Source organism: Papaver somniferum, chromosome 9 (genome assembly GCF_003573695.1).
Source record: "Papaver somniferum cultivar HN1 chromosome 9, ASM357369v1, whole genome shotgun sequence".
NCBI lineage: Eukaryota > Viridiplantae > Streptophyta > Magnoliopsida > Ranunculales > Papaveraceae > Papaver > Papaver somniferum.
Window position 1 is genome coordinate 98,332,974 of NC_039366.1, and position 27,888 is coordinate 98,360,861.

A 27,888-nucleotide genomic window follows, 5' to 3' on the forward strand; every position below is an offset into this window, starting at 1 on the left:
CAAACTTAACGACGCAAAGGGAGTATCCTTTATGCCCAACACTCAAGGTTATATGACGAATTAGGGCATGGATTAACCTGGCTCAATCCCTCCCACCTCCCAAAGCCCAAATATTCGTGTAGAAACCTATTCCGGGGGTTGCAACATTTTTATTTGAGGGCTGACAAGACGACAAAATAGGGTCATTTAGTAATAAATTATGAAATCCCCTTTCAATATATTTTTGATAATGCATATATTGCCTCGTTAACTGTGTTAATGAACTTAATTAGTGGTTAGATTAGATTAATAAATTAATTTATAGTTAGTGTTCGAAACCAAAACTAAATTTTATTTGTTTTCGTTTTTAGAGGGAGAAAAATTTAATTTTCAGGAAGACTTACGGCTAGGATTAAATAGTACTCAACCTAGCCATAAAAACATTTATAGATGGGAGTATTGCATTTCCCATTGTAATATAAATTTTTGATGCACTTAGGGAATTCCCAACCGTAAATGAAATTTCAGTTACCCAATGTGGTTGGGAATCATACTTTCCATCAGTAATAGAAAAATATAAGTAGTTATAAGATTTGGAGTTCATAACTTTCCAACTGTAATGAAAAAAACTAAAAAAAAATTACGGTTAAGAGTTCACAATTTCCAATCATAGATGAAAAGCAACTCTCGTGCTGGTGGGAGTTAATTATTCCTTGTCGTTTCAAATGGTTCACGGTTAGGAGTTCTTCAATTCCTAGTCGTGGGTAGTTAAGAAAATGGTTATTTTTTTTTAGAGTCATCAAATAACCTATTTAAGTAATAAAAAGCAAAAAAAAAAGAAGTGGCTTTTTCGATTGATCGTCAAATGAAGAATAAAATTAATGGAGAAGAAAGTTAATTATTCCTTGTCGTTTCAAATGGTTCACGGTTAGGAGTTCTTCAATTCCTAGTCGTGGGTAGTTAAGAAAATGGTTATTTTTTTTTAGAGTCATCAAATAACCTATTTAAGTAATAAAAAGCAAAAAAAAAAGAAGTGGCTTTTTCGATTGATCGTCAAATGAAGAATAAAATTAATGGAGAAGAAAAAACGATGATGAAAAAAAAGAAAAAAAAAAGATGACAGAAAACATCAAATGATATTCTAACATTTACTTACATATCATGTCTCTCTATCCACATTCACATTTAAACAGTATTACTGCAGACCTCAAAGAAAAAAACTGCAGCCCAGAAACAAGTTTCTGTTTTTTTGATTACCCATTTTTAATTGGGCTAATAACCAAGCCTAAATATAGGCTTAAGCTCGGGGTTAGAATTGGTCAAGCCCACCCCAAACAATGTTTGTAGTTCAGCCACTACTTCTAATGCAACTAGTGGAAATTGAATTATTGTCCCTCCTTCTGATGGGCCTTCACAAATATCCTTAATCCTCTTTACAAATATCCTTAGTGGCATTATAGAAATTTTCATTCGAATTATTTTCACCAAATTTCCTTATTTAACCTTCCGTTCTTATTTCATCTTCTTCCAATACAGCATCAGTCGAACTCCAACACCATTTCCATCTCTCCCACAACCACCTCCATTTTTATAGCCGCTACCACAACCGGGAACGCCACCGCCGCCGCCACCACCACAATTTCAAAGCGAAAGAGAGTAGATTTGAGGTAGAATAGATTTGAGATCTGAGATTGAAGATCAAACCAAACCAAACCCACCACCACCATCTTCATCGTCTCTAGCTCTGCAACTACCACGAGCTTCGACGTCGTTAACTGGTTCGCGATTCGATCCACAAGTATCAACATAAGATGAAACTTTCTTCTTCTATTAAAGGTTAATTTTCAAAATCAAATTCAGAGATGGCGAGATCTGATTTTAGCATCATCAAAAACGATTGAGCAGATAAGTATATCATTATCCTTGTAAATCAATTCAAGCAAAAACATCAATTGATCGATTTCAGATCTGAACAATCTGGAAACAAAATTTTATTGTTTCGATTGATTGTGTTGATGATAAAATTGGAGATAGAGATAGTGGTGGTTCTGATTGTTTTTGGTGGTGGTGGTGGAGGTGACGGTGAAGATTAAGTGTGATTTTGTTGCCTTTGAGACGGTGGTGGTGCTTGTCTAGGTTTGGGAACTTTTCACAGAGACACAACGGTGGTGAATCTACAGGTGGGATCAATTATTGTTGTTGATCCAATTTATGGGATCAACTACGGTTGTTGACCCAATTTTTTATGGATCGACTACGGTTGTTGATCCCATTTATGGGATGAACTCCTGTTGCAAAAGTTATTCTGTTATCGATGATTAATGGATATTCATTACTCTATTTGATTTTGGGTCACAGTTGGTGATGGGAACTGTTGGTGCTGTTTTAATGGGGGTTTGAATCTATGTTCGAGATCGAGTTCAATATCTGTTTGTTTTGGTGATGTTTTTTGGGTTGGTGATGTTTTTTAATAAATATTGGTGGTTCTGGATGTTTGTGGTGATGTTGGTGATTGAGTTTGAGTGTGATTGTGGTGGAGATTGGGTGTGATTTTGGTTGCATTTGTTGATGGTGTGGTGCAATGGTAGCATGACTGAAGCTACATGTAATTATCAATTGTTGTTTGTTTATATGTTTTTACGGATCAACTATTGTTGTTGACCCAATTTTTTATGGGATCAACTATTGTTGTTGATCCATTTTATGGATCAGCTCCTGTTGTTGACCCAATTTTTTATGGGATTCAACTCCTATTGTTGACAATATTTCCTTGGATTAGTGTAAGCATGCTTGTAGTTTAAATCATGCTTGTAGTTTAAAACATGCAAATTTCTTCAAATGTTGAACTTGTGGTGCAGTGGTAGCATGACTGACTCCATGTCAGATGATGCGTGTTCAAAACACGCCAAGTTCACTCCATTTACATGGATCAACTGTCATTGTTGATCCAATTTAGGGGGTCAACTACCATTGTTGATCCCCTAAATTGGATCAACTTCTACTGTTGATCCCTTTTTTTTTGGATCAACTACCATTGTTGATCCCCTAAATTGGATCAACTTCTACTGTTGGTTCTATTTTTATCTGGATCAACTACTATTGTTGATACAAAAATATCTGAACCAGTGGTGGCGGCGACGATGACAGTGGTGGTGGCGGCGGCGAACTAGTGATGGTGGCGGCGACAGACTAGTGGAGGTGGAGGACTGGTGGTGGTGAAGGAGCGGTGGTGGAATATTAGTGGTGGTGACGGTTGGTAGGTGGTGGTCGTTGAACGGTGGTGGTGGAATGGTAGTTGAATGTTGGTGGTGGCGGTGTTAATGGTGGTGGTGAAGTGGTAGAGGAAAAAATTTGTTTCATTTTGAAATAAAGAAAAATATTATATGGGTGAGGGTATTAAGGTAATCTAATTTTAAATGGATAAGGTTATTAAAAAGTAGGGACACATTTATTGTTGTATAAGGGTATATTTATTGGGTGTCAAAAGTAGGGACATATAAATAATGTACCCATTCAACTAGGGGTGAGCATGGGCCGGTATGGACCGGTTTTTACCTCATCCTCATCCAATCCAATTCACTACGGATTTCAAATTTGGTATCCGCATCCAATCCAACATCCAACGGATTTGCATCCAATGGATGCACGAATAAACGGATTGGGTGCGGATAATCCAATGGATTTGTGTAAAGTTAAAATTTATAATGAAAAAATAAATCATATATAGATGATTTCTTATAGAACCTACACATTTTATACATGTATATAAATATAGAAGTGTCGTGGACAACACTCCAAGCAGACACCCTAAAAATTCCAAAATTATCTATATATTTTCTAGAAACTATATAAATGCGCTTAATCTAACGGATATGGATGTCCAATGGATTTTCAAGGTTGCATCTGGACCCAATCCGTTATCCGTTGGAGTTCAAAAATCTCATCCGCGTCCAAACTATTAGCGAACGGTCCGGACATTCATCTGCAAAAATACGGTTGTTCCCGGTTAAATCCGCGGATTACGGGTAAAATGCTCACCCCTAAATGCAACATGCAAGTCAAATAGCACTTCTAAGAGCAAAGCTATGGAATGAGTGTTAAGCATGCCAAATCGATTGAGGGAATAGCTTGAAGAGTGAATTTCTAACCGGGGATGAACAAATTAAAATACTAAGAGGCTGAATATCAGCCGCTTGAAAAAAAATATTATTTCCAAGTGGCTGTAGATGTGTTTCCCAAGTTTATCTTTTATTTTCTTAATAATAAATTCACCATGGAACCCGCAAAATAAGAGTTTAAAACAAATAAAAAAAAACTGAAATAAGAGTTTAAAACAAATAAAAACAATTAAAAATATCCCTAAAGAGGCTGAACATCAGCTATTCAGGGAGATTTTTTTCTTTCAAGTGGTTGAATATCAACCTCTTAATATCGACTGTTGGACACTCTTTCACCAAAATGAACGTGCAAAGAAGTTTAACGAATGGGTGAGTATTTATAGCGCCTAACCCCATTTATTTTGATCAAACTCTTTCAAATTGAATGAGAGCTCTCATCCCAGAGCCGTTGCTCTAATGCGAGTAACCACTTCTGTGTGGAGGCATTGTGTGTGTGTTGTTATCTTTTGTAGGAAATAGACTAGTAGTAACACGGATATCCACCCATTTAGAATAGTCTGGTGACATGTACCAGTTACAAAAGAGCTTTTCGTTTATGGCTTTGGGTGTAGAAACCAATATTTGAGATCAGCATCTTATATAGTACCTTTCATTGATTGGTATCATTTTGTTTCTTAATTACTGGCTTTTGTCTAATATCAAAAGCTTTGGCTGTTTTAACACCGAGTCATTCGTATGATTAAATTAACCAAATTAGTAAGTAAGACCCTTTCTCGTCCGTCATACAAGAGCCAAAGAATAAGTTAAATGAAATATTTGAGCTGAGTTTGTCGCCTGGTTATGGATGCCATCGAAAATGTACATCATAGAAATCATTAATATCTCATATGCAGTATGAATTGTGTTATCTAGAGGTGGTGGTGGTGAAAGATGGTGGTGGGATTTGTAATATAGGGGTTGGTTTCGTGTAAATTTGTGCTCTGCCATGTAATTTTGATGTAAAACATGACTCTTGCATAGCCATCCAATAGGATCCAGCTGGGAGGAAAAACAGAGAGTTTCGCTTATACTATATGATGAACCACCAATCGGCTCAATGGTTATAACTTATAAAGGACAACACAAATGAAACAAAAACGTCACATACACAAATTCAAACAACGGAATTAGTAAACTCCTTTCAGCTGGCTCTAAGCTAATATGATCAAGATCAAACCTTCATATTCTACCATGATATACGATTGTCTGTTATGCATGCAGAAAAATAATCCACAACAAGAATGAAAATGACTTTGGTAACAACTATAAAATACTCTTAATCGTTTTCAGTACAATTAAATGTGTGCTATGAAATTCTTATAGTATGGACGCCGAATAGAACAAGTCAGCATTGGTTTAGACACCAACACTTGGCACTCTTTCATTAGAGCCGGCCATTTTCCTGACCTTCATATAGACAAGAGACTCCACCTTCTCATACCCTCCCTTACTTCTGAATTCAGATGTTCAGTTAGTCAGAATTCTAATCTGGAGACAAGTCGATACCAGTAGAAACTTCAACCGATCGGAGAGAAGATATGGATAGATTAATAAGTTTAGAACCATCAAAGTTGGTTCCGATACGGATCGAGGCAGGTCAGAGATGTTACGGTGAGTTAACCTTGCGTAATGTTATGTACACGATGCCTGTTGCGTTTCGATTTCAACCTATCAACAAACTTAAATATACTATTCGTCCGCAAACTGGTATCATCTCGCCTTTAGCATCGGTCACTGTTGAGATCATATACGTTATGCCACTGAATTCAACTCTCCCTGACTATTTCCCGATATTGCGTGATGATTTCCTCTTGCATAGTGTTGTAGTTCCTGGTGCAGCTATTAAAGATTCAGCATCATCTTTTGATGTGGTTCCTAATGAGTGGTTTACTCCCAAAAAGAAACAAGTTTTTACTGATAGTGGAGTTGAAGTAATTTTCGTCGGTTCACCAATTCTGGTTCAGCTAGTGTTAGATGGCTCAATGGAAGAGCTTCGGGAAGTTCTGGAGAAGAGTGACTCATCCTGGCACCCAGCTGATTCAGTCGACTCACACGGTCAGCCACTACTTCACTTGGCATTATCTCAACGCCGGGCAGATCTCGTACAGCTTCTGCTCGAGTTTGAACCTGATATGGAAGCACGAAATCGGTCTGGTCGTACTGCACTTGAAGCGGCGGTTGCAGCTGGAGAAGATCTGATCGTTGAACTTTTATTGGCGCGCCGAGTTAGTACTGATCGATCTGAGTCATCGGATTATGGCCCAGTTCATTTGGCAGCTCAAGGAGGGCATTTAGAGATTATGAGACTATTACTGCTCAAAGGAGCTAATTTTGATGCCCCAACAAGTGATGGTCGTACACCGTTGCACCTTGCAGTTGCAGAGCGCAAAAGAGACTGTGTAAAACTCTTGTTAGCAAATGGTGCAAGGACTGATATCGGCAGTACAATTGATGGTGAGACACCATTACATTTAGCTGCAAATTTAGGTGATGAACAGATGGTCAAGTTACTACTACAAAAAGGAGCAAACAAGTACATTCATGACAAATATGGCAAAACACCTTACGATATGGCAGCAGAATCCGGCCAATCCCGTCTTTATGACGTGTTGGGTTTAGGAGATCGGCTTTCGATTGCTTCACGGAAAGGCGAGTTACGTACAATTCACCGACTTCTAGAAAGGGGTGCATCCATTAATGGGAAAGATCAGCATGGTTGGAGCGCACTGCACCGAGCAGCGTTTAAAGGAAAGATCGATATTGTCAGAATGCTACTTGATAAGGGTGCAGATATTGATTCAAGAGATGAAGATGGGTACACTGCATTGCATTGTGCCAGTGAAGCTGGTCATGGTGAGGTTATTGAATTGCTTGTCAAAAGAGGTGTTGATATTGAAGCACAAACCAACAAGGGTTTATCTGCAGTGCATATTGCTGAGTCATTGCAGTATTCAGGGATTACAAGGATATTAACACAAGGGGGTGCGAATAATGATAATAGAATTGTGAGTTCGAAACTTGGTGGAAACAATTATGGGTCGTTTGGAACTGGTAAAGAGATGGAAAATAATGAAGTTATTATTAAAAAGAAACCAAGTCGAGGAAGAGCAATGAGGAGTAGTTTGGATAGGTCGACGATGCCTATGGCGGTTCTTTGATTCCCAAGGCAAGGTATATGAATTTCTTGTTGGCACTTTGCGTGGAAATTTTCGTGGCTAAATCAAACATCTATCTGATTCGGGTGTAATATCATGTGTATGTAGTTTAATATTTTGTGGCTTATCACTATTAAGTTGTTTTTTTTGTCAGAGCTGCGCATTTATTTACTTATTTCTCGATTGAGAACTTCCGCTCAAAAACTGATCAGCGAGAAGTCACAAACCACGATCGGCAGAAATAAATATCAAAAAAAAGTTGGAATATTGTTTGGTTGATATACTTTAATTCACTGTCTAAATTTAAGCTTTTGCGTTTTCTGCCACTGAATACGAGACGTTTCCATTTTATCTAAAATGCATGCACTATCTACTGAATCCTATAGTGTGATTCACCCAGGCCTCTTCCTTATTTGGTGTCAAAAGAAAATATGATGATGAAGAAGAAGAGTCTCATGAGACAAGGGATAAGCAGCAGTTGGTGGTTTATGAGTCTGGAAAAGGAAAAGAGGATGTTGATGAGAGTTATAATGTTCACATATATGGTTATTATCGTAGAAGTAGAGCAGATGGGGGATATGGAATTATTTTACGGGACAAGTTGAGGAAACCAGTAGTTGCTTACTATGGATAAGATTGCAAATGAACGTGGACTTGCGGAAGTTAAGTGGTCAATCAATTCACGAAGAGTTAGTCACCACTTTAGCTTCCTTTTCAGTGATCCCGTCATGCTAAGTTACTTCTTTCATTCCAAACATGATGTTGTTGCTGGTACTAATGTTTGCAAGAGGTGTTTGAGAAATCAAATGGGTTTGCCTATTGCAAGTTTCAAGCTAGTGTTTCCAGTTATTGAAGGTGAAAATTAGTCTAGAATGTCAACTATGTTGACCCAAAGATGGCACAGTTTGACATTGGTTCTCCGCATATATAGCAGTTGAATGCTGGGGGCTGTTTTCTCAATCTTGATCATCGCCTCATGTTGGCTTGGTTTTGTTGGGTGCTATCTGTTTCTATGTACTATCGTGTAAAGCGTGGCCACATAGGAGCATGACAAAAGAAGTTGGGCATGACCACGGATTTCATTCTATGCCAGAAATTTCACGGCCTCGCCCACGTGACACAACACGTGCAGCACGACAGCAGACTGCACACTATCGAGAATCTAACATGGACGCATGAACGTCTATGTGCGACAAGCCTACTTTTCACATTCAGATTCTCATTTTCTTGCCACTAGTAACTCTTATTTTGTTTTGTTATATTAGACAGGAGATTTGATTTATTAAAAGGGGGAAAATATATGCAAGGTGGGCTCAAACTTGATAAGGCCCTTCTAGATGTAAACTTGTAGATCTTTTGGTTGCGTGAATGAGACAATGTGTGCGAGTACTTAAAAGTTGGTCAATGTACTCATGTTCCTACAGTTGCATATGATGTAGAACGAAAAAAAGAAATGCAAAATTGCACTCTGAATCATGACCTAGTCCCGTTCTTAATTTCTTATCAAAGCTATTGCAATCAATCAACTACTACACTTGCCAGAGTCTCCTGTAGAGAGGGAGTTGCGGATGTTTGTGTAATGAAGTGGTAATAAGAAAAAAAATAGTGAAGGTCAAGAATCAAGATAGATTTCATTGACTAATTAAGCAGAGAACTTGGAAGATGATGGCATATTTTATTAACAGATAATTTGCTGCACCAAATCTTTGGAACTACTTTTCGTTTTCTTGGGTTGATAAGTTGTAGCTTTAGTTTTCAGTAGTAAGACGTAACAATCGTGAGTTGGTGAACATTTTGTTGGGCCATCATCTCCTTTGAGTTGAGAGAAATACTTCACAGTCTTCAGTCTTCACTAGATATAAGGTGGGAAAATGCTTTAAGAAAAAAGAAAAAAAAACAATAGGTTGGAAAACTACGTAAAACGGATTATCGTTGGGGTTGGTGAGTTGTTGGTATACCAAACCAACAAAATAAAATAAGGGCCCGCAAGCACCTTGAGGTTGAAACTTTTGGTCAACATAAATTAAAACGTGCCTCCTAATTTGTTGTCATAAAATCACAATACGCCTTGGTTATGTGGTTTGGACACCACTTACCTTAAGGAATATCACTATTTTATCCTTGAAATTTTAATATTATTGCGGATGCCATGCTTTTGGACAAAAAAGAATGATTGATTTGATTATGATGATGTAAAATTAGTAAAATACGAATTAAAGACAAATAAAGGAGGCAAAAACTTAGCGTGGTTCGGCGCGTTGTACCTACATTCATAGACGAATCCCCGAAAAAAGAGATATTTTATTGATGTACGTGATACAATGGTTTTTCTTCCAATTAGAATTATATGCTCTCAAGGTTTAGACCCATGTATTTATATAGTTGTATAGACTTATCTTCGTTTCATATTTATTATCGAGTCCAATTTTGAAGTTACCTTATTTATTTCTCACTTCGAGTTTTTTTTCTTCTTCAATATGTTACTTGTATCAACAATGAAAATAATCGAAAAAAAAGTGTGGTAGTTTGCATCTAAATAAATTATGAACCTTTTAAGAAATTATGAACCCTTTAAGATAACTAGATCAAAAAGTGAGTATGGCGAAATCTTAAATTAAATTTTTTTACTTGGTCCTTCATTTTGTCCCAGTAAATTCTTCATGTTTTGGAAACTAATATAAATAAAAAGACGGATGTACGCACATATAATGGATTTCAACCGCTAAAAGTGGTGACTTAAAAGGATGAGAAGCTGAAATCATATATTGGCCTTCAATTGCACAAAGTGGTGACTCAAAAGCATGAGAATCTCAAATTATATATGTTAGAGGATTGCTCGGTTAAACTCACAAGTTTTGTTATGTCAAGCTTGTAGTTAGTGTTAGATGAACAAAAATATAACTTGATTTATAGTCTACTAAAGTCAATATCGGACTAAGATTAGATCGTGGTAGTTGAATATCATAATTTACCGAATAACCCTCGAAGATTGGAGAATGGAAAACAAAGAAGACATTTGAGGGAACTTCATCAACAAAGGTATGCAAATATATAAGGAGGGATGCAATGACCTTTTATTCAGAACTAAATCCTCAGACATTTCGTGCATCAAACTGATAATTAAATTCCGGAACATAGTCTCCTTAACAACTAGATAGTGTGTCCTGCAACTGCTTCTTGGGGTTGGAAAAACATCAACAGAGAAATGCCCAAAATCAGGTACAACTCTACTTGGGTGGTGGGAAATGGGAAGACAATACGAATCTGGGAGGATTGGTGGTGCATTGAGATAGCAGGCAATCTTAAGCCTTTGAATGAACAAATCATGAGTGTTACTTATGTTGCTGAGTTAATGGAGTGCATTGGGGACAGATGGAAATGGAATAAAAATGTGTTGAAAACTTGCTTTCAAAGGGAGGTAGTGGAAACAATTAGTAAGATCAAAATTTCAGAGAGAGAGGAAGATAAACTAGTGTGGAATCTAGAAGCAAATGGGAAGTTTAGCACTAAGTCCCTCTATACCCAGATTGTAACAAATGATCAGCTGGAGCAGCACAATGACAGAAACCTTTGGGGAAGGGTGTGGAATCTCAACACTATACCGAGGATCTAAACTTTCCTTTGGACATGTGTTCATGCTATTCTACCGCTCAATGAGAGGATTGGGAGAATTCTACCATACATAAACAAGTTGTGTCCTATGTGTGGACAATAGGAAGAATCTCTTGACCATATCTTTATGAAATGTGATTTTACTTTATGTCTATTCACTAGTATTGGATTTAATCATGTTTTTGTTTTGAATAATCAGGTACAGTTCCTTGGATGGTTTACAAACTGGTTTACAAGAACCGACGTTGGGGATAAAGGAATCCTAAACTGGCCAGAAACTATGGCAACAATCATGTGGGCTGTTTGGAAAACTAGATGTGATTTAGTGTTTAGGAAAATCAGGCCAAATGTAGATGTCACTAAATATAGTATTACTATCTTAGTGAAGGATAATACTAGAAGTGGATGGGATTTAGAAAAAATGGTTGAGATAGACATCTCTAAATCGGATTATACGTTAAACCCAACCATTTTGTCTATAAAAATAAATGTTGCTGTTATAATGGATGCTAGGCATAGCTCTAACTTGCTCTGACAATACATGTGCCTACTCAGGAGCCAAATGCATCCATATCGCAGGAACAAGTAAAGAGGAGTTAGAGGCAAGAGCAGCTTCATCGAAAATCAAGTGGATTCGCGACTTAAAGCTTCAGATGGTACACATTGAAGGCGATAACTTGAAAGTTCTTGAAATAGCTAGGAAAGCAATTACGAGATAACAAAAAAACTCCAAAAGATGGCAGGATGGTACAAGCTTGATTTTTTACTTATGTATGAAAGAAATTAAAATAATTCCGGTTTCTGAAAACTTTATTACCAAAAATCTGGCGGTAGTCAGTAGTAGGGAAGGTTTAACAAAATGTTGGAATGATGATTCCTTTATGTATTACATGAATCATCTACCAGTGGCTATCGGTAGCCAGTACCCAATACTCAATTATATATATCTCGGAGTCTCCCTGTTTTCTTATTAAAAAAAAAATCTAACTAACTGACCCGACATAATTTAGAAAATATACATTCTCCCTCCATGATAAGCGGCCAACAGTGTACGACTAACCTATCCTGGTTTCTTTTTTCTTCCCTCCCTCCATAGTCTAAAAAAAGGTCCTTTTCTTCATCCCAAACCTTGTCACATTCTTTCAAACAGCAAAAATTCACACCCTTTCTACTCCATTTTATTTAGTTTTCGGACGATAAAGGTGACGCCTATACCTAAGCTAAGCATCTGCCACCAGCCGACATGAGATCTAGCTTGGCCTTTGACTCCGTCTAAGCAATCCATGTATTACATATAGTTATGCTCGGATATTTTGCTAGGAATTTACTAGAATTAGAATTAAACAAAGCCAATCCCTAGGCTTGAACATCCAAGGGAAGATTATGGGGAAGAATTTGTCGGTGTGTGAAGTACATGTAGGCAGGAGACAAAGCCACATGAAGCATTAGGATTGCTTTCCTTCACCAGTAAACAGATCTTGGGAGTTAATAATGAATGCGAAGTTTCATCACTAGACTTTTTCATTAAAAACTGTATTGGCCCGCATTTTAATACTTGAAAGAAAAACAACCAAATCAGATACTATAAAGTTCCGGAAAAAAAGAAGAAGAAGTTAATAAGACTGGTTGTTATGCCATACATTAACAGAGCACGTCACAGTTCATTTTCTAGTTTGGAGCACCTTGAGGTTGAGGTTTTATTAGTCTAAGTTCACTGTAAATTTCCCTTTATAGTTTACTCTTGGTCTCCAAAGTCCACAGTCGAGCAAGTTTTAGAGTTCCATAATTAAATTTCACCAAATAACAAGGCAGAAGCGTAGATTTTATCCAAAAATGGAAATGGAAATCAAAAGACTGTTAAAAAACAACTAAACAGTAATCAAAGATCTGGCCGGCGTACTTTTTCCTTTTCTAAGGTGTATGTACTATACTTAGATTGGGTCAGTATTTAGAGATTTCGGGAATTGCAAGCATTTGGAAGTTATTCACATGGCACCCATCGGCAAATACGAGTTCTGATCCAAGGTGGTCCCAAGTGACACGGGCACTGTGAAAACGGATCTTGGAACCAGTTTTACTAATACCAGGACCAGGTCCGTTCTAACTAGTTTTGGAGTAACTCTAAAAATTCTGAATCTGAAACTGATTTCATAATTCAAGTGGCCAGTGGCTCCCACTTCACCTACTCATGATCACGAATTCTGATATTTCGGTTAATATAATTTCTGAAATATGAAAACATAAAGTATGAATTCTAAATTATTCAATTCAAAAAATTCCGAAAAAAAAAAACAATTAGTACGCGCGTTTCTTTTTGTTAAGGGAAATCTCACGCGCGTATATGAGTCACTTCTCCTGGTTGACAATCTTGTAACTGGTCCATGCAGAGCTGTTTGAGTGTCGGTTATCAAATGAAGCCGCGCGTCTGGGAAAATGAAATCTCACTCGCAACCAAGAAATTTGGTAGTGGTGCCATGAGAGTCTCCAACACAGCCTAACTTGTCCCCAACTCCAGCCCACCAACTCTTTCTAAAAGGTTTCTTCGGGTTGTCGGTTCACTCGAAGAATATGTACTCCTTAACATATTTAAACCATTGGATTACACGTCTACGTTATGGAGACTGATGGCTGATACAATCTAATGGTTGGTGTTAAGGAAAACGTATTCCTCAGGTTAGATACCATCATTTTATACTCAAGTCAATATACGAAAATGTATCAGCACCTATGTTGTTGTTGGCCGAAGAGTAGCAAGCTTGATACTCGATGCCCATTGGAGGCATGGATTAAAAATTGATTAATCCTTGTTGTTAAATAAAATAATACAATGAGTTATGTTTGTTCTGGATCCACGATTGAAATTTGGTAACGGAATATGACACCTATCCCCTCAAAAGTGCGATGGTTGAGGTTTTTGGAATCACAAAACTGGTCAATTAACTCAATAACGATAATTCCTGGATGAAAAAGATATGTAAAATTTGATATTGTTTAAATGAACGAGAATGTAGAAATAGGCAGGACGTAAACAATTTCATCCTACCCATTTTCAAATTTTTTTTCTTATTTCTAATTTACATCAGGATGTATCCAGTTTCACCCTCACTATTTTTTTATTTTGATGAACAATCAGACCACATTTCATTCAATCCAAAAAGGTGATTACATGATTGTTTACAAGAAAAAGAACATCAAAATACAAGAAACTTAAAACCCAAATACAAATAAAGATATCAATTACATGTAATTTGCGAAGAGAAAGAGAAAAATACCGAAAAAGTACCCAATTTTTGTATAAAAAGTAGAGAGAATAGATGGTATAATCCGGAATCAATTCCGACCATTTTGAATGTTTGTCTTCTATAACAAGAGATGCTCCAAAAACAAAGGAGTGATTAGCCTTTAATCTTGTATATATAAACGAAAAACCCGGATGCCCTAAATCCCTTTTGTTGAAGATGAACTCAAAGCTATGCCGTGTTGAATCGCCGATGTTCTCGAATCTAGAATAACAAGTCATGAAACAACCAACAAAGATTGAAAAAATCACCATCAAAGTGAAGAAATAATCTCTCACAAAGCGAAGAAAAAATCTCCCAAAAAACGAAGATAAAATCACCAAAATGGTGAAGAAATGTGTCAAAAGACACCATAAATTGAAAAACAACATATTATTCTATTAGAAAATCTATTAAAACTAAAGAAAGACAATAATCCTTGCTCAGATTTGGTCCTTTTGGACCAAATCTGAGCAAGATGATGATGAAGAGTTTTTCTTTTCTTTTTCTCCTTTGGTAAGAGAAAGAGAGAGAAGAGTTTAGGATAAATCCAAATTCATTCTTGCTATTTTTTTGTGTCCATTTTACCCATACTAATTTTTACTCGTCCATTAGAACCATGTTTTAAATTTTTTTGGGCAATTGACCCAATTTCTAGATGTACCATGTACGAGTTATGAACCCCCATCCCCAATAAATGGCTAAACTACTTTCCATCAACATGTATGTAAATTATCATACGAACTATCGACTTTATTTCTGCCATTAATATGTTGCCAGTGTTTCCAAAGTTTTTTTCATAGGTTGAAAAGAACTATGATGGCGACAATGTTTTGGACGACTAGGCTATTTTTAGAACCATAGGTCCATACTTCCGCTTAGAAAAAAAGAAAAGACTCTCAAAAATTGAATAAGGGAATGACCATAACCAAAAGCAGAAGCGTTTTTGCTTTTGGTCGGACAAAATGATTTTTGGAAACAAGAATCAAATTAATATTAGTTTGCATTTTAAACAACTGATACATGACGTGGCGAGATTTAATTTCTTGTCTTTCGTCATTCAAGGCTTTTGAAAAATATTTATATCTAAACTATTTTTCTATTTTTCGATTTTTAATAATCAAAAAATTACTTCTTCGTATGTATCCAAACGTGCTTTTAGTTTTAGCCCATGGAAGGGTGAAAATTCAGTAGTTTGTCTGTTCACGTTCCCGTAAAATCAAAAGTCAGGGTTGTAGGCGGAAAATTCAATAGTTTGTTCGTCCGGGGGTTGGTGAAGCCATCATAGCGTAGTCTACAATTAGTGTACTGGGTATTATCAGCAAATTAGATGATTCACTGGTCTGCCAGAAAATTGCTAAAATGAAAAATTAATATATAAAAAGAAAAAGGAGAAAATGTTGGGAAAATTAATATTTATTATTGAATGAGATCTGGCCGAGTCTATAAATACACCCCGAACTTCCCTCCTACACTCGTGTCCTTCTTCTTCTCTACTACTATTTCTCTAAATTTGGTTACAGAGAATCAGTCTATTAATTTCCCCGGTTCTTTTTCCGAATTTAAAGGTTCGTCCTGGTTTCCCACTCTATCTTAAAACTAGGGTTCCGTCAAACCCTATAATGAACTTTGAGTTTCTTCTAATTTGAGCATCCGATCTATGTTTTAATCTCTATTTCTTAGAGTTTCACTCACAAATCTTAAAAAGTTAAAATCGAATAACATAAACACAAAAACACACAAGAAAACTCTCTTTTGATTACTTAATGTGATTGAGATTCGTGAGTGTAAATCTTTACAGATCTGATAGATTTCGTGTTTTTTTGATTATAATCGACACCGGTAAGTAAGTACGTTTTATTACCGGATATTTTCCTGCATTGGTAATTGATTTTGAATCTAAAAGGAGTAAATCTTTAGATTATATAATTGTTTTTTGAAAAGTTAGCTTCATTATCGAGAAGATTTGCAAAATTATAAAGTTAGTGAAAATAGTGACTACTTTTTTGATGTCATTGTTACAGGATCTAGTGATTTAGAGAAATGTGTTAGTTGGATCTCGATTTAGATCATCAATCTGTATAGATCTGTCACATTTCACAGGAAACATTAGAATTGTTGGTCACATTTTCTCCGAATTAGTAAGATCCTTAACAATCACTGTTTAGAAGCATAGATTTGTACCTGAACTTAGTTTATAGATATTTAACTAACAGATCCAGCCATGTTTGTATAGAGATATTTGATCCATATGGATAATGCCAAAGTGTTAAAAGTTTTTATGGATTCTTTAAATTTACAAAGAAGTACAGATCTCTGTTTTTAGTGATAAATGAATATTTAAATGAATTATTGGGAGGTTATAAATGATACTGATTTTTTTGATTGAATTTGATGAAACAGAAAAATGGCTTCACATATTGTTGGATACCCACGAATGGGGCCAAAGAGAGAGCTCAAGTTTGCTCTTGAATCTTTCTGGGATGGTAAGAGCACTGCCGAGGATTTGCAGAAGGTTGCCACAGATCTCAGATGTTCCATCTGGAAGCAAATGGCTGATGCTGGGACCAAGTATATCCCCAGTAACACCTTCGCTTACTACGACCAAGTTCTTGACACCACAGCAATGGTTGGAGCTGTTCCTGCTAGATACAACTGGAACGGTGGTGAGATCGGATTCGATACTTACTTCTCCATGGCCAGGGGTAATGCAACCATTGGTGCTATGGAAATGACTAAGTGGTTCGACACCAACTAGTAAGTCACCTTCCCTGCCTTTGTAATTTGTAGAATACGAGCTCAATTGTATAGGGAATATCGACTAACATGTCTCTTGCCAATGCAGTCATTTCATCGTCCCAGAATTGAGTGCTGAAACCAAGTTCTCTTATGCTTCTCACAAGGCAGTGTCAGAATACAAGGAAGCCAAGGCTGTAAGTTCCCATTTAGTTCTGCTATCACAACATTTCATACTCTGTACACATGTTTTTGTTTAGTTTTCTCTTATGAAGGTGTAACTATTGCCTCTAGATGAGTGTTGCTTTCTTAATTTCTTATCCTAGGGCTATTGTCATTCTTAAGCAATTCCTTTTAAAGATCTTTTGCATGAAATATCATAGATTACAAATCAAATCGAAGTTGTGTTAACCACTAGAGTATGATCTGGTGATCGTGATAGGTATTAAGACTTAGATCAAACAGACTGATAGTTTTATCATGAGAGCATGTTATACTATTATGCCTACAGTTGAGCAATTCAAAGCATATGTTTGACCTCCGGTATTGCTTTGATGGGATCCATTAACTATAGTGGCCTCTCTATGTTATTGCTACTGGTGTAACATTAATTAGTAACTATTATCTTGTTATAATTTACAGCTTGGAATTGATACAGTCCCTGTCCTTGTTGGCCCTGTCTCATACTTGTTGCTATCAAAACCTGCCAAGGGTGCTGAGAAATCCTTCTCTTGCCTCTCCCTTCTCGGAAGCCTTCTTCCAGTCTACAAGTAAGGAAAACTTGATTGCCATACAGCATCATGCATTTGTATATTTATTTCCTTGTGCATCTTATCTAATTGGTCATGTCAATTGTGAACCCCACAGGGAAGTTATTGCTGAATTGAAGGCAGCTGGTGCTTCATGGATTCAGTTTGATGAACCCACACTAGTGATGGATCTTGATGCCGAGAAGTTGAGTGCATTCACTGACGCATACTCTCAGCTAGAATCTACTCTATCCGGTCTTAATGTTATTGTTGAGACCTACTTTGCCGATCTTCCTGCCGAGGCATACAAAACCCTCACCTCCTTGAAATGTGTCACCGGTTTTGGATTTGACTTGGTTCGTGGTGCTAAAACCCTTGACTTGATCAAGAGTGGATTCCCTTCTGGCAAGTACCTCTTTGCTGGTATTGTTGATGGAAGGAACATCTGGGCCAATGATCTTGCTTCATCTCTCGAAACTTTGACCGCTCTCGAAGGCATTGTTGGAAAGGGTATGCATCACATTCTATTTGCTACATGATTATGAGTGTTTTTCTTACTGATCAGAAAATCTCATATCTTTAATTTTACCCCTGCAGACAAGCTTGTGGTCTCTACTTCTTGCTCACTCCTCCACACCGCCGTTGATCTCGTTAACGAGACCAAGTTTGACCAGGAATTGAAGTCGTGGATGGCATTTGCTGCACAGAAGGTTCTTGAGGTTAATGCCTTGGCAAAGGCATTGACTGGACAGAAGGATGAGGTAATCATTTTTTTCTTCCTCTTAAAATGTAAGCGTCTTGTTTGAAGAAACAGATTCAGCACTTTGAATAGTAACCTAACCTCAGGTCAGAGTCGATTTGTTACTTAATTTAGGCTGCTCACTCTTTGTTGCTGATTTTCAGGCATTTTTCTCTGCCAATGCTGCCGCCCAGGCTTCAAGAAAGAGCTCTCCAAGAGTAACTAACGAGTCTGTTCAGAAGGCTGTAAGTGCTTTGTTCAATTTAAAATCCCACATCCTGTTTTCCCCTAGTCTCAAATAGATTTCTTGTTCTTACAGTTACTGTTTTATCATTACTTAGGCTACTGCTTTGAGGGGATCTGACCACCGTAGAGCCACAAACGTGAGCTCTCGATTGGATGCTCAGCAGAAGAAGTTGAACCTTCCCATCCTTCCAACCACCACCATTGGATCTTTCCCTCAGACCATCGAGCTCAGAAGAGTTCGTCGTGAATACAAAGCCAAGAAGTGAGTTTGCCTCTGATACTTGTTAATTTTACTAAATCAATGAAGGTTTATATTCTAATTTCTGATCTTATGATATCATTTGTTTAGAATCTCCGAGGCTGATTACGTTGAGGCCATCAAGAAGGAAATCGCTAAAGTTGTCAAGCTCCAGGAAGAGCTCGACATTGATGTCCTAGTCCATGGAGAGCCTGAGGTTAGTTAACTCTTATATATCTTGATGTTTGTACCATGTGGCAAGATAATAGTTTTTTTTTTATCATTAACATGGAATGCACAGCATGGGTATTTGTTGCTCATTAAATTAAATTTATGTAGAGAAACGACATGGTTGAGTACTTCGGAGAGCAATTATCTGGTTTCGCCTTCTCTGTCAACGGGTGGGTGCAATCCTACGGTTCCAGGTGTGTCAAGCCACCAATCATCTACGGTGATGTGAGCCGCCCCAAGGCCATGACTGTATTCTGGTCCTCCATGGCTCAGAGCATGACCGCTCGCCCAATGAAGGGTATGCTTACAGGTCCAGTCACCATCTTGAACTGGTCTTTCGTTAGAAATGACCAACCCAGATTCGAGACTTGCTATCAAATTGCTTTGGCAATCAAGGATGAAGTTGAGGATCTTGAGAAGGCCGGAATTAATGTTATCCAGATCGACGAGGCTGCTTTGAGAGAGGGTGTGCCTCTAAGGAAATCTGAACAAGCTTTCTACTTGGACTGGGCTGTCCACTCCTTCCGTATCACCAACTGTGGCGTCCAAGACACCACCCAGGTACTTGTCTTCTCTTTTGTCTCCAGAAATTTGACAGTGGAATCTCTCTTCATATTTGTATTATTGATTCTTTTTTGGAACTGAAAGTTATACCTCGGACTGATTTTGTGATGACAGATCCACACCCACATGTGCTACTCTAACTTCAATGACATCATCCACTCTATCATTGACATGGATGCCGATGTCATCACCATTGAGAACTCTCGATCTGATGAGAAGCTTCTCTCCGTTTTCCGTGAAGGAGTTAAGTATGGTGCTGGTATCGGCCCTGGTGTGTATGACATTCACTCCCCAAGAATCCCATCAACAGAGGAAATTGCTGACCGTGTCAACAAGATGCTTGCAGTTCTAGAGACCAACATTTTGTGGGTTAACCCTGACTGTGGTCTCAAGACCCGTAAGTATGCTGAAGTGAAGCCTGCTCTTACCGCCATGGTTTCTGCCGCCAAGCTTCTCCGTAAGGAACTTGCCAGCGCCAAGTGAAGATTGAACTGAAGATGGTTTTATTTTATAGGTGTTACTTACTATGGGGGGTGTTTTGAGGAAAGAATGGAAAAAATAATTTTCTTGTTTTCAATAACGTTTTTATTGGGCTTATTTGATGAGTGATGTAGTAGTAGTGAATGTTTAAATTTGGCCCTTCTCCTGGCCATTTTCATTATTATTTTTTCTCTTTTTTATTATGGTTCTGTGTATCCGTCTCTATTTCATTGGAGACGCTAAACAGAGCTCTACCCCCAGAGTACTTTGGATTGAGAGATTCAAACCAACGATTTGTTAGTTTTACTACGATTGCTGCTTTTTACTTTTCAAAAACATCTTCGAGATCAATAACAGAGTTTTTCTCTGTTGTGAGAGAATGGGAGTTAGTCGGCCAGAAACCTCGGTCTTAATGACATTTTCATGGCTTGATATCTATCTCTGAAACACTGAAACAAACAGAGAATTGGGACTTGAGAATAGTCTCACATTTTCAGGATTTGCAGAATTGAGGTCGACCTAGTAACCTCGAAACGGAATTTCTCGTCAAACAAGAATGGCCAAGTAGAGAAAGTAGAGCCAACTAGTTTCATTGAGTACTGCATTCTGAAGGCTGCACTGACGGACCTGAAGCAGTATATATGGATGCAGAAATAAATCACTGTTGTTAACGGCAATATTTATATACAAAGGTATGAGGTAAAAACCTTGGTTGCATCTCATTCAGGCAAGATAACTACCACTAAGATTTTAAGTAACCTCCAAAACTGTGTAACCAGTATGTCAGTATATTAGGTGTCAAGTTAGTTTCTAAAGCTAAATTCGTAAAGTCCATATAAGTTAGATGAGCATCCACTTGGATGATTGGTGCAACTGACAGAGAAGTTACGAAGCAGTGGAATCACTTATAATGATTATATCGTCCATCTCTACGTAAGATCCGCCTAGTACTGCTTTGTTGTTTTAGGTATTCAGAAACTTAAGCATAACAATTAAGTTCTTGACTACTGTACAAGTCTAACTCAAAGTATTATTGAATGCAGTATCTGTTTTAGTACATGATTTACGTACCCCTCTATCTCTTGCTAATATTATGTGTGCTTATATTTTTTTTCTAACTACTCCCCGGCTAGTCCTCGGGACCTCGGCTAGTCTCTACTGGCGCCAGGCCCCACCCAGCTGCCTGGCACCTGCCTGATGACTTATGTTGCACAGAGTAGGAGTCCGACTCGAGCAGTGAACAACAGATTTCCACTCCTGTAGCGGATCTACAATCTTCTCTTCCTCGGTATCCCTCACCAACGCCAAATTCTCCTCAGTTCCCTGTTGTGGCATTTTATAAAATTCAGCATCACTTCACCATCCTCAGATACTGTCACTTCACCATCCTCAGATACTGTCTCATTCACATAATGCTGAAAACAATTAGCACATCACAATCAAACGAAACCGATTCACAATTCGGCTTTTCTTGTCTCGAAACCCCTCATTTGTTTAGCAATCATAGTCCTACCTAATGAACCAGCTGGACTTACTGTTGGGCTACCTACAGTAGATCTTTCACCTTCATATGATAAGTAAATCAATGAAGTGAGAACCTAATGATGAAATTAGAGTATGTAGTTTTGATGATAAATCGTTAAATTATAAATTTTCATGTCTCTAAATGGAAGTTTTTCCCAAGAACTTGAGCGAAAACACCAAATGCAACCTTAATCCGTAATTCACTGCTGAAGAGTAAAACAGAATCTATTTAACTAACTCAAAATTAAGCAAAAACTTTTATCAAAGACGACATTACATAAGAACTCCAGCAACATTCTTGAGAGCCTTTTTAGCAACTGCGAATTTTCCAGAAAGGTTTTTATTACTACTCACTACAAACTGCTTGACGAAAAATTCTATACCATTGCGCAAATTTTCAAGCTCAGGCATGATGGCAATACGGGTAAAGATGTTCCAAATAAGTGAGTCTGATTGCTCGAAAATTTCCTCAAAGAGAATCCTAAAATGCATGATCCTTTTCGGAGTTAACTGCTGAGGGTCAGTGAAATCAATCGTCTTCAAGACTGCAAGGGACATGGAAAATGTGGAAAGAATTTCCGCTACAAATTTTGCTAGATTCAGCGATCTTGTCAGCTCCATCTCATCAAGAGTTTTGTAATGGTCCCACAGGCAATACTGAAAGTTAATTCCAAATGACAAATTAACATTTACAAACAAAAGAAAACTGCAAACCAGTTAAAAAACTATTTGCATAGGGCATCAATAATTCAGTTTCAGCTTAGGATCCATATTTTGATTTTCTGCAGTGGGCTAATTATTTTTTATTGATCCAAAAGAAAAATCTAAAATAATCTTTTATTCTGCAAAATAAAGAAGATGGATAAAGAACTAGCATACCTGCAAAGTGAATTTGTGATTCTTTTCATGGCTGCACAATTTGGAAGCTAAAATTGTATAATATTTGTTGAACACCTGTTCTTGCATACAGCACTCCACGACGACCCGCATTATCTCTCTATCCTGCACTTGTGCAGAAAGATCCTTAGTTCACTTTTACATTAATAAGAATATTATTGACGATAGAAGCAAATGAAAAACAAGGGAGGGCAAACCTGTTTCGCTGGAAGATCCAACCTCAAAAGCTTTTCAAAAGCATCTACATAGTCCTCACCGCTCATAATTATATAAAAAATTGCTCTTCTTGCATCTGTGTTCATTCTTTGTGACGCTGCAAGTTGCAACAATTTCTGAGCTTCTACAACCTCTTTGTCAATGGTACTGGCCAGGTCTTCAACTCTATTAGTCGTGGAGGCCAATTCTCCAGAAACCCACCATTGGCCTTTTTTGTTTGGATCTAGAAGCTTGTCCCACTTCAGCCCACGGAGTAAAACATCTTCCACTCTCAACTACAAGGAAACAATAAGAAACCAGAAGAAAATGCTTCAAGACGTCGGAAAAAAAAACTAAGCAACCATTTTTTATAAAGTAAATTAGTATATTTTTTAAGGATAGAAAAACCTTTTGTAACCATTTCTTGATCCGGGTGTGCTGAACAGGATCCTGTTTAGCCCTTTTTTTGTTGTTCTTGATATCACATATTGTTTCAAGCATAAATTCCATCTGTGAAACAGGGAAAGAGACAAATGAGAAATGAATAAACAACTAGATAAAGCTAGATGATCAATAGGTAGTTTACGACTACAAAAGAGCAATACCCGTTTGTTACTTATTGGCTGTTCACCAGGTACAGACTTCAGCTCGCTTACTCGGTTTTGAATACTGACTATAAAATCTTTCATGGCCGTCGGATCATCAGCTCTTAATTTCATTCCACAACCTAATAATGCCATCAACACAATGTACACAGTATTGATTTTAGAATTTAAACTAAGCAAAATACATAATAAAAGCTAAGAACGAAAACATTTGCACTAAGGCAGCACATATGGTGTCAATAGTTAACCATCAAAGAGAGCAAAGTGGCACAAACTAAATACATTCCGTTCATAAAGGTAGATGGTTTTCTTAAACACTATTCCGAGTCTTTTATATTTATTAGAAACATTCACACAAAGAAGACATTCAAGGGAAGAAGCTTACATTGTAGTATTGTCAAGATAATAGACACGTCTATCTCCCTTAATCGCTTGCTCAGAATGCTCAGGAAGTCGTATATCAAATCACTGGATAATATGATAGAAGAGCTATATTTTAGATATAATACTGAGAGAGAGAGGGGGAGAAAACCAAATTTAGTAAACAAAAGTCCAAAACATTCTTTTATTCTAGAGAAGAAATATAACCAGAAACATAGTTTCCGCAAAACACTAAAAATCTTTAGTGTGAAATAGCAATTATAGAACAGTATACATGAAAAGAACCATATTATCTCTAACGATATAGAAACCACTACAATTTCACTAGGAAACTTGCTCCCACACAAAATTAGTGGCTTATACGTGGTTAGGGACTCAGAGTATAGAAATGATAAAAACACAAAATTTGCTCCAACTGTATTTAAGAGATTGGGAAACCTACTATAGTGAATATACCAGAGAACCGTGCTTTTGTTTCCTATTTTGGTTAAAAAGATCAACTATTTTCCTTCAAAAGCATTTGAATTTTGTCAAACTCACCTTGCACAAACCCCAAAGATGCACAGATAAGAAAGTAGAAGTGTCAGATTTCGCAATGAAAGATTGTCTTCGTTCAAAAATTCATCCTGAAACAAAATAAAATTAAGCATAAATGGCTATCAATGGATGCTGTTTGCAAAATATAATAGTAAAATAGCTAGCTTGATTAGTTGTATAAGCTAAAATTAAAAGGTTATTTCTCTGTTAAGTATCGACACTGATGTTACAACTTAAGCAGTTACAACTATTAGCTAATAAATTAAAGTCCTACCCATAAGGAACGCTTGTCAAATTTAAACATACCTCAAAAGCTTTAGCAACAGAAGCAATAAGTTTTGCACCGAGGTCAACGCCTACTAAACATGCCATCCCAGCAACAAAAGATGCAAAAATAGCAGCATACCTTCACAAGCAAAGGCACAAGCTCTTCACAGACTATTCAATTGCAACAACTAAGTGACGGAAAAAAAAAATCAGCAAAGATAACAATCAAGTCCGTAAATATTCCTTTCTAATTGAAGGTTGCTTTTCAGCTTTGAAGGCGAGGTTATAAACATTAGTAGTGGCTTCTGAGGTTTTTAATTTCACGGTATGTGTAAGGTATTTTTCACTATTATATATTGCTTTGCTTGCATGACAGAGGATCTTCTCACCCCTTCTCAATTAGAACAAAACCCTTTTTTATAAGTAAAAGAGCAAAAGAAGGGGGTTTATCTGCTAAACCAAATAAGGCTACAGATGTATAGATTTGGAATTCAAATATGTTTCTGTATGTTTTTAGTAGAGCAAGACGAGGAACAACCAACTAAAAATACAACAGAGATAAAGCCTGCACCAAAAGGAGGTAGCAGAAAGGATAAAGTTGACAAGAAAGGAAGTAAGAAATAGATGCAGCTCTTAACTGTTCGTTTCCACGAGGTCCTCGGGAACAGGAAGCCAAAACCTCCTCAGTAATAATTTGGGCACCAAAACTGCGACTAACAGTCTGCAAATGGGTTAGTTAAATTGTCAAGATTCCGAAGGAGGCAAAGTCACGAGCTGTTTACTAAGAAAGGTTGCAAATTAGAAGAATAAGAACTATTAACTGAAATTGAGAGCGAGTTGTACCCTGAGGATCGTCGATATCTCTCCTGTAATTGATTCAACATTTGATTCAGAAAGCCTATTTAAAAGCCCTGCATCAAGTAGAATATCAAGAAGAAGTCAAATCCACAATGCAACACAAAGTTCAATCTGATATTAAACAATAAGGAGGATTTGTGTACCTCGCACTTGACGGCGAGCTCGAGTGAAGTCTTCAGATTCATTTGCTGCAGGTCTAAGATGAGGAGCTACATATTTAGCATTAGGATCAACAGCTGCAGGCTTACGAGAAGATTCCCCACTGGGCACATCAGCAGTATCACTCGGAACCATCAGAGTTCCTCCAATCGTCTCATCCTCCAGTACTTGCTTTGATACCTTCCTCTTTTTACGTTTTTTTGTATCTGTGAGTTTAGATTTTTTTTCATCATCTTCAACGTTCTGACCTTCATTTTCCGAGGAATCCTGTTCTTTCTTATTTTTACGCTTTTTAGCATCTGTGAGTTTGGATTTGTTTTCATCGTCTTCAACATTCTGACCTTCATGTTCTAGGGAATCTACAAGGGAAGGAATCCCTTCAAACAACAAATCCATCCCCTCATCCAGGCCCTGTAATTTTCGACCTTTAACTTTGAGCCTCTTTGCTAGCTTCCTCTCCAGTTTTAAATCCTCTTCGGCTGTAACCCTTCCTTGTGTCAATTCCATGTCTAGATACTCCTCGAATTTACTCTTCGATTTTCGCTTAACCCCATTTGTCTCTTTCCTTTTCTTTGGTACTTTTGAGACCACAACTTCTGATTCCGATATCCTTGGCAAAGAAGGTTCATCGTCACTTCCATCTGTCTCAGATATCTCATTTTCTCTGGGCTTTAACATTTTCTTGGTCGGCTTGTTCAAATCTTTCTTTGCTTTTTTAAGTTTCTGTATAAATTTTCCAGTCGGATTTTCATTAGCAAATTCTTACTTAACAGTACAACACAAAGCCAAAACAAAACAAAGTTAATAAAAGAAGAGAAAAGCAGATTACTTGATGTTCCATCCATGATGTAAACCGATGCTTCTGCTTTTCTAACCTAAGTTCTTTTCTCTCCTCTTTTCGAGACTTCTTAACAGTTTTTTCCTCTGAATCAGTTGCAACAAAAAGAAATCTTAAGAAATAGACAGTGATAAACAAGAAATCAAATAAAAACTCCAAAATGCAGATAAGACGTAAGCAATTACCCATTCCTTAATGTCTGAATTGCATCACCAGAGACAATCTGCTACGAAATCAAAACCCTCAGTTCAGCTTTTTTTCCCTATCGGGTACAATTTGTTAGATGTTGAATTCAGGATACATAAGAAAATAACACGATTCTAATCCAATAATGAAAATTTTGGAGCGTTTGGCCATTAATAAGAAAATTTGTGAGTTCTAAATAGTGAATATACTAAGTGGCTGCAAGAGAATATTATAGTCGAAAAAGTAAACCCTAAACCCAAAATAGTTAACTAATTGGTGGCGGTGGTGCTTGCTGTTGGGCTCAATAAAAGGAGAGAGATGCGTGATTACCTGTTTGATGGTGCAGTGGTGGTGGTGATGCAGCTGCTGTGAAGTTTATTGAGAGAGGAGAAAAGAGATACTAGAGCGGTAGAAGAAGAGGCAAAAAGGTTTAACAAATTATGGTGACTGTGGGCCGTTGGATCTTGTAGATGAAGAAAACATCACTGGAGCGGATCAGTGGGTTGACTCGATCTATGAACCCAAACCCAAACTAAACCCAAACCCGCTCGTGATCAATGTAGTTAGTATCAGATATCTTTATCTCAGCGGGGAACGATACACTGATATAAATTTGTATCGGGGATATTATCATTGAAATATCCGTTCCAAATTTTATATCTACAATTTTTATAACGAAAATTATTCACACATAGGCAATATCCATATAATATCGGTTCTAAACCGCTAATATCGACGATATATCGGCCGTATCGGTGTATACCGGCCGACATTATCGGTCATATTTTGTATCGCCGATATAATGGTGTTCGTCTCGCTCAAGTACCGAAACCGATAATATCGGCGATATATCTCCCGTATCGGTCGAGATTGACTACATTGGTCTCGTGATTGGTTAATGGAACAACAAGGTTATTATTGCTCGTATGAGTCACGGTATTAGGCTTTAGAGATGGAAATAAAAAAGCCCCATGAAGAACCAAGCTCCAAGAGTTTATTTGCCGAGACTTTGTTTGGAACTTTAGATTTAAGAAGCTTTTTCAGAGTACCATTTGGGAACATACTTGTACCTTTTGATTGCATACTCAGTGTCATACCAATTCCTGTAAATGGCTTGGACGATGACGGCTTTGCGATGCATACCTTTGAATCTTCCAAACCTAACTGGGAAGTGGCTACCTCCCCTTGTTTTTATTTTTCGAGACCATGAAACATGTTATATCATTCAAAACTAGGGAAAATGGTGGGATCAGTATATGAGGTGCTTGCACCTTCCA

The 27,888-nt window shown here is 37.4% G+C and overlaps 3 protein-coding genes across 5 annotated transcripts; 2 read left to right on the forward strand and 1 right to left on the reverse strand.

Moving 5' to 3' along the window:
* The first annotated feature begins 5,261 nt into the window (after nt 1-5,261).
* LOC113307837 (ankyrin-1-like) lies at nt 5,262-7,444 on the forward strand. Its single transcript, XM_026556296.1, has one exon. The coding sequence runs from the start codon at nt 5,675-5,677 to the stop codon at nt 7,292-7,294; it is 1,620 nt and encodes a 539-aa protein (XP_026412081.1). The 5' UTR covers nt 5,262-5,674; the 3' UTR covers nt 7,295-7,444.
* An 8,154-nt stretch (nt 7,445-15,598) lies between these two features.
* Nucleotides 15,599-20,473, forward strand: LOC113308795 (5-methyltetrahydropteroyltriglutamate--homocysteine methyltransferase 2). 2 transcript variants are annotated; one of them, XM_026557248.1, is made up of 11 exons: nt 15,599-15,749; nt 16,585-16,938; nt 17,027-17,114; nt 17,560-17,687; nt 17,785-18,176; nt 18,264-18,427; nt 18,570-18,650; nt 18,747-18,913; nt 19,001-19,106; nt 19,229-19,681; nt 19,799-20,473. In XM_026557248.1, exons 2-11 carry the CDS (start codon nt 16,589-16,591, stop codon nt 20,165-20,167), a joined length of 2,298 nt encoding a protein of 765 aa, XP_026413033.1. In that variant the 5' UTR covers nt 15,599-15,749; nt 16,585-16,588; the 3' UTR covers nt 20,168-20,473. The 2 variants fall into 2 exon arrangements, with proteins under 2 accessions (XP_026413033.1, XP_026413034.1); XM_026557249.1 differs by lacking the exon at nt 15,599-15,749 and adding an exon at nt 15,840-16,023.
* A 1,381-nt stretch (nt 20,474-21,854) lies between these two features.
* LOC113313198 (nucleolar MIF4G domain-containing protein 1-like) lies at nt 21,855-27,031 on the reverse strand. 2 transcript variants are annotated; one of them, XM_026561937.1, is made up of 14 exons: nt 26,942-27,031; nt 26,611-26,687; nt 26,417-26,511; nt 25,572-26,310; nt 25,414-25,481; nt 25,209-25,291; nt 24,610-24,709; nt 24,307-24,392; nt 23,771-23,853; nt 23,386-23,507; nt 23,189-23,290; nt 22,783-23,076; nt 22,568-22,690; nt 21,855-22,345 (listed from the first exon to the last, which is right to left on the reverse strand). In XM_026561937.1, the coding sequence occupies exons 2-14, from the start codon at nt 26,612-26,614 to the stop codon at nt 21,962-21,964; spliced, it is 2,283 nt and encodes a 760-aa protein (XP_026417722.1). In that variant the 5' UTR covers nt 26,615-26,687; nt 26,942-27,031; the 3' UTR covers nt 21,855-21,961. The 2 variants fall into 2 exon arrangements, with proteins under 2 accessions (XP_026417722.1, XP_026417723.1); XM_026561938.1 differs by having other exon boundaries at nt 26,611-26,648; nt 26,942-27,026.
* Nucleotides 27,032-27,888: the final 857 nt, after the last annotated feature.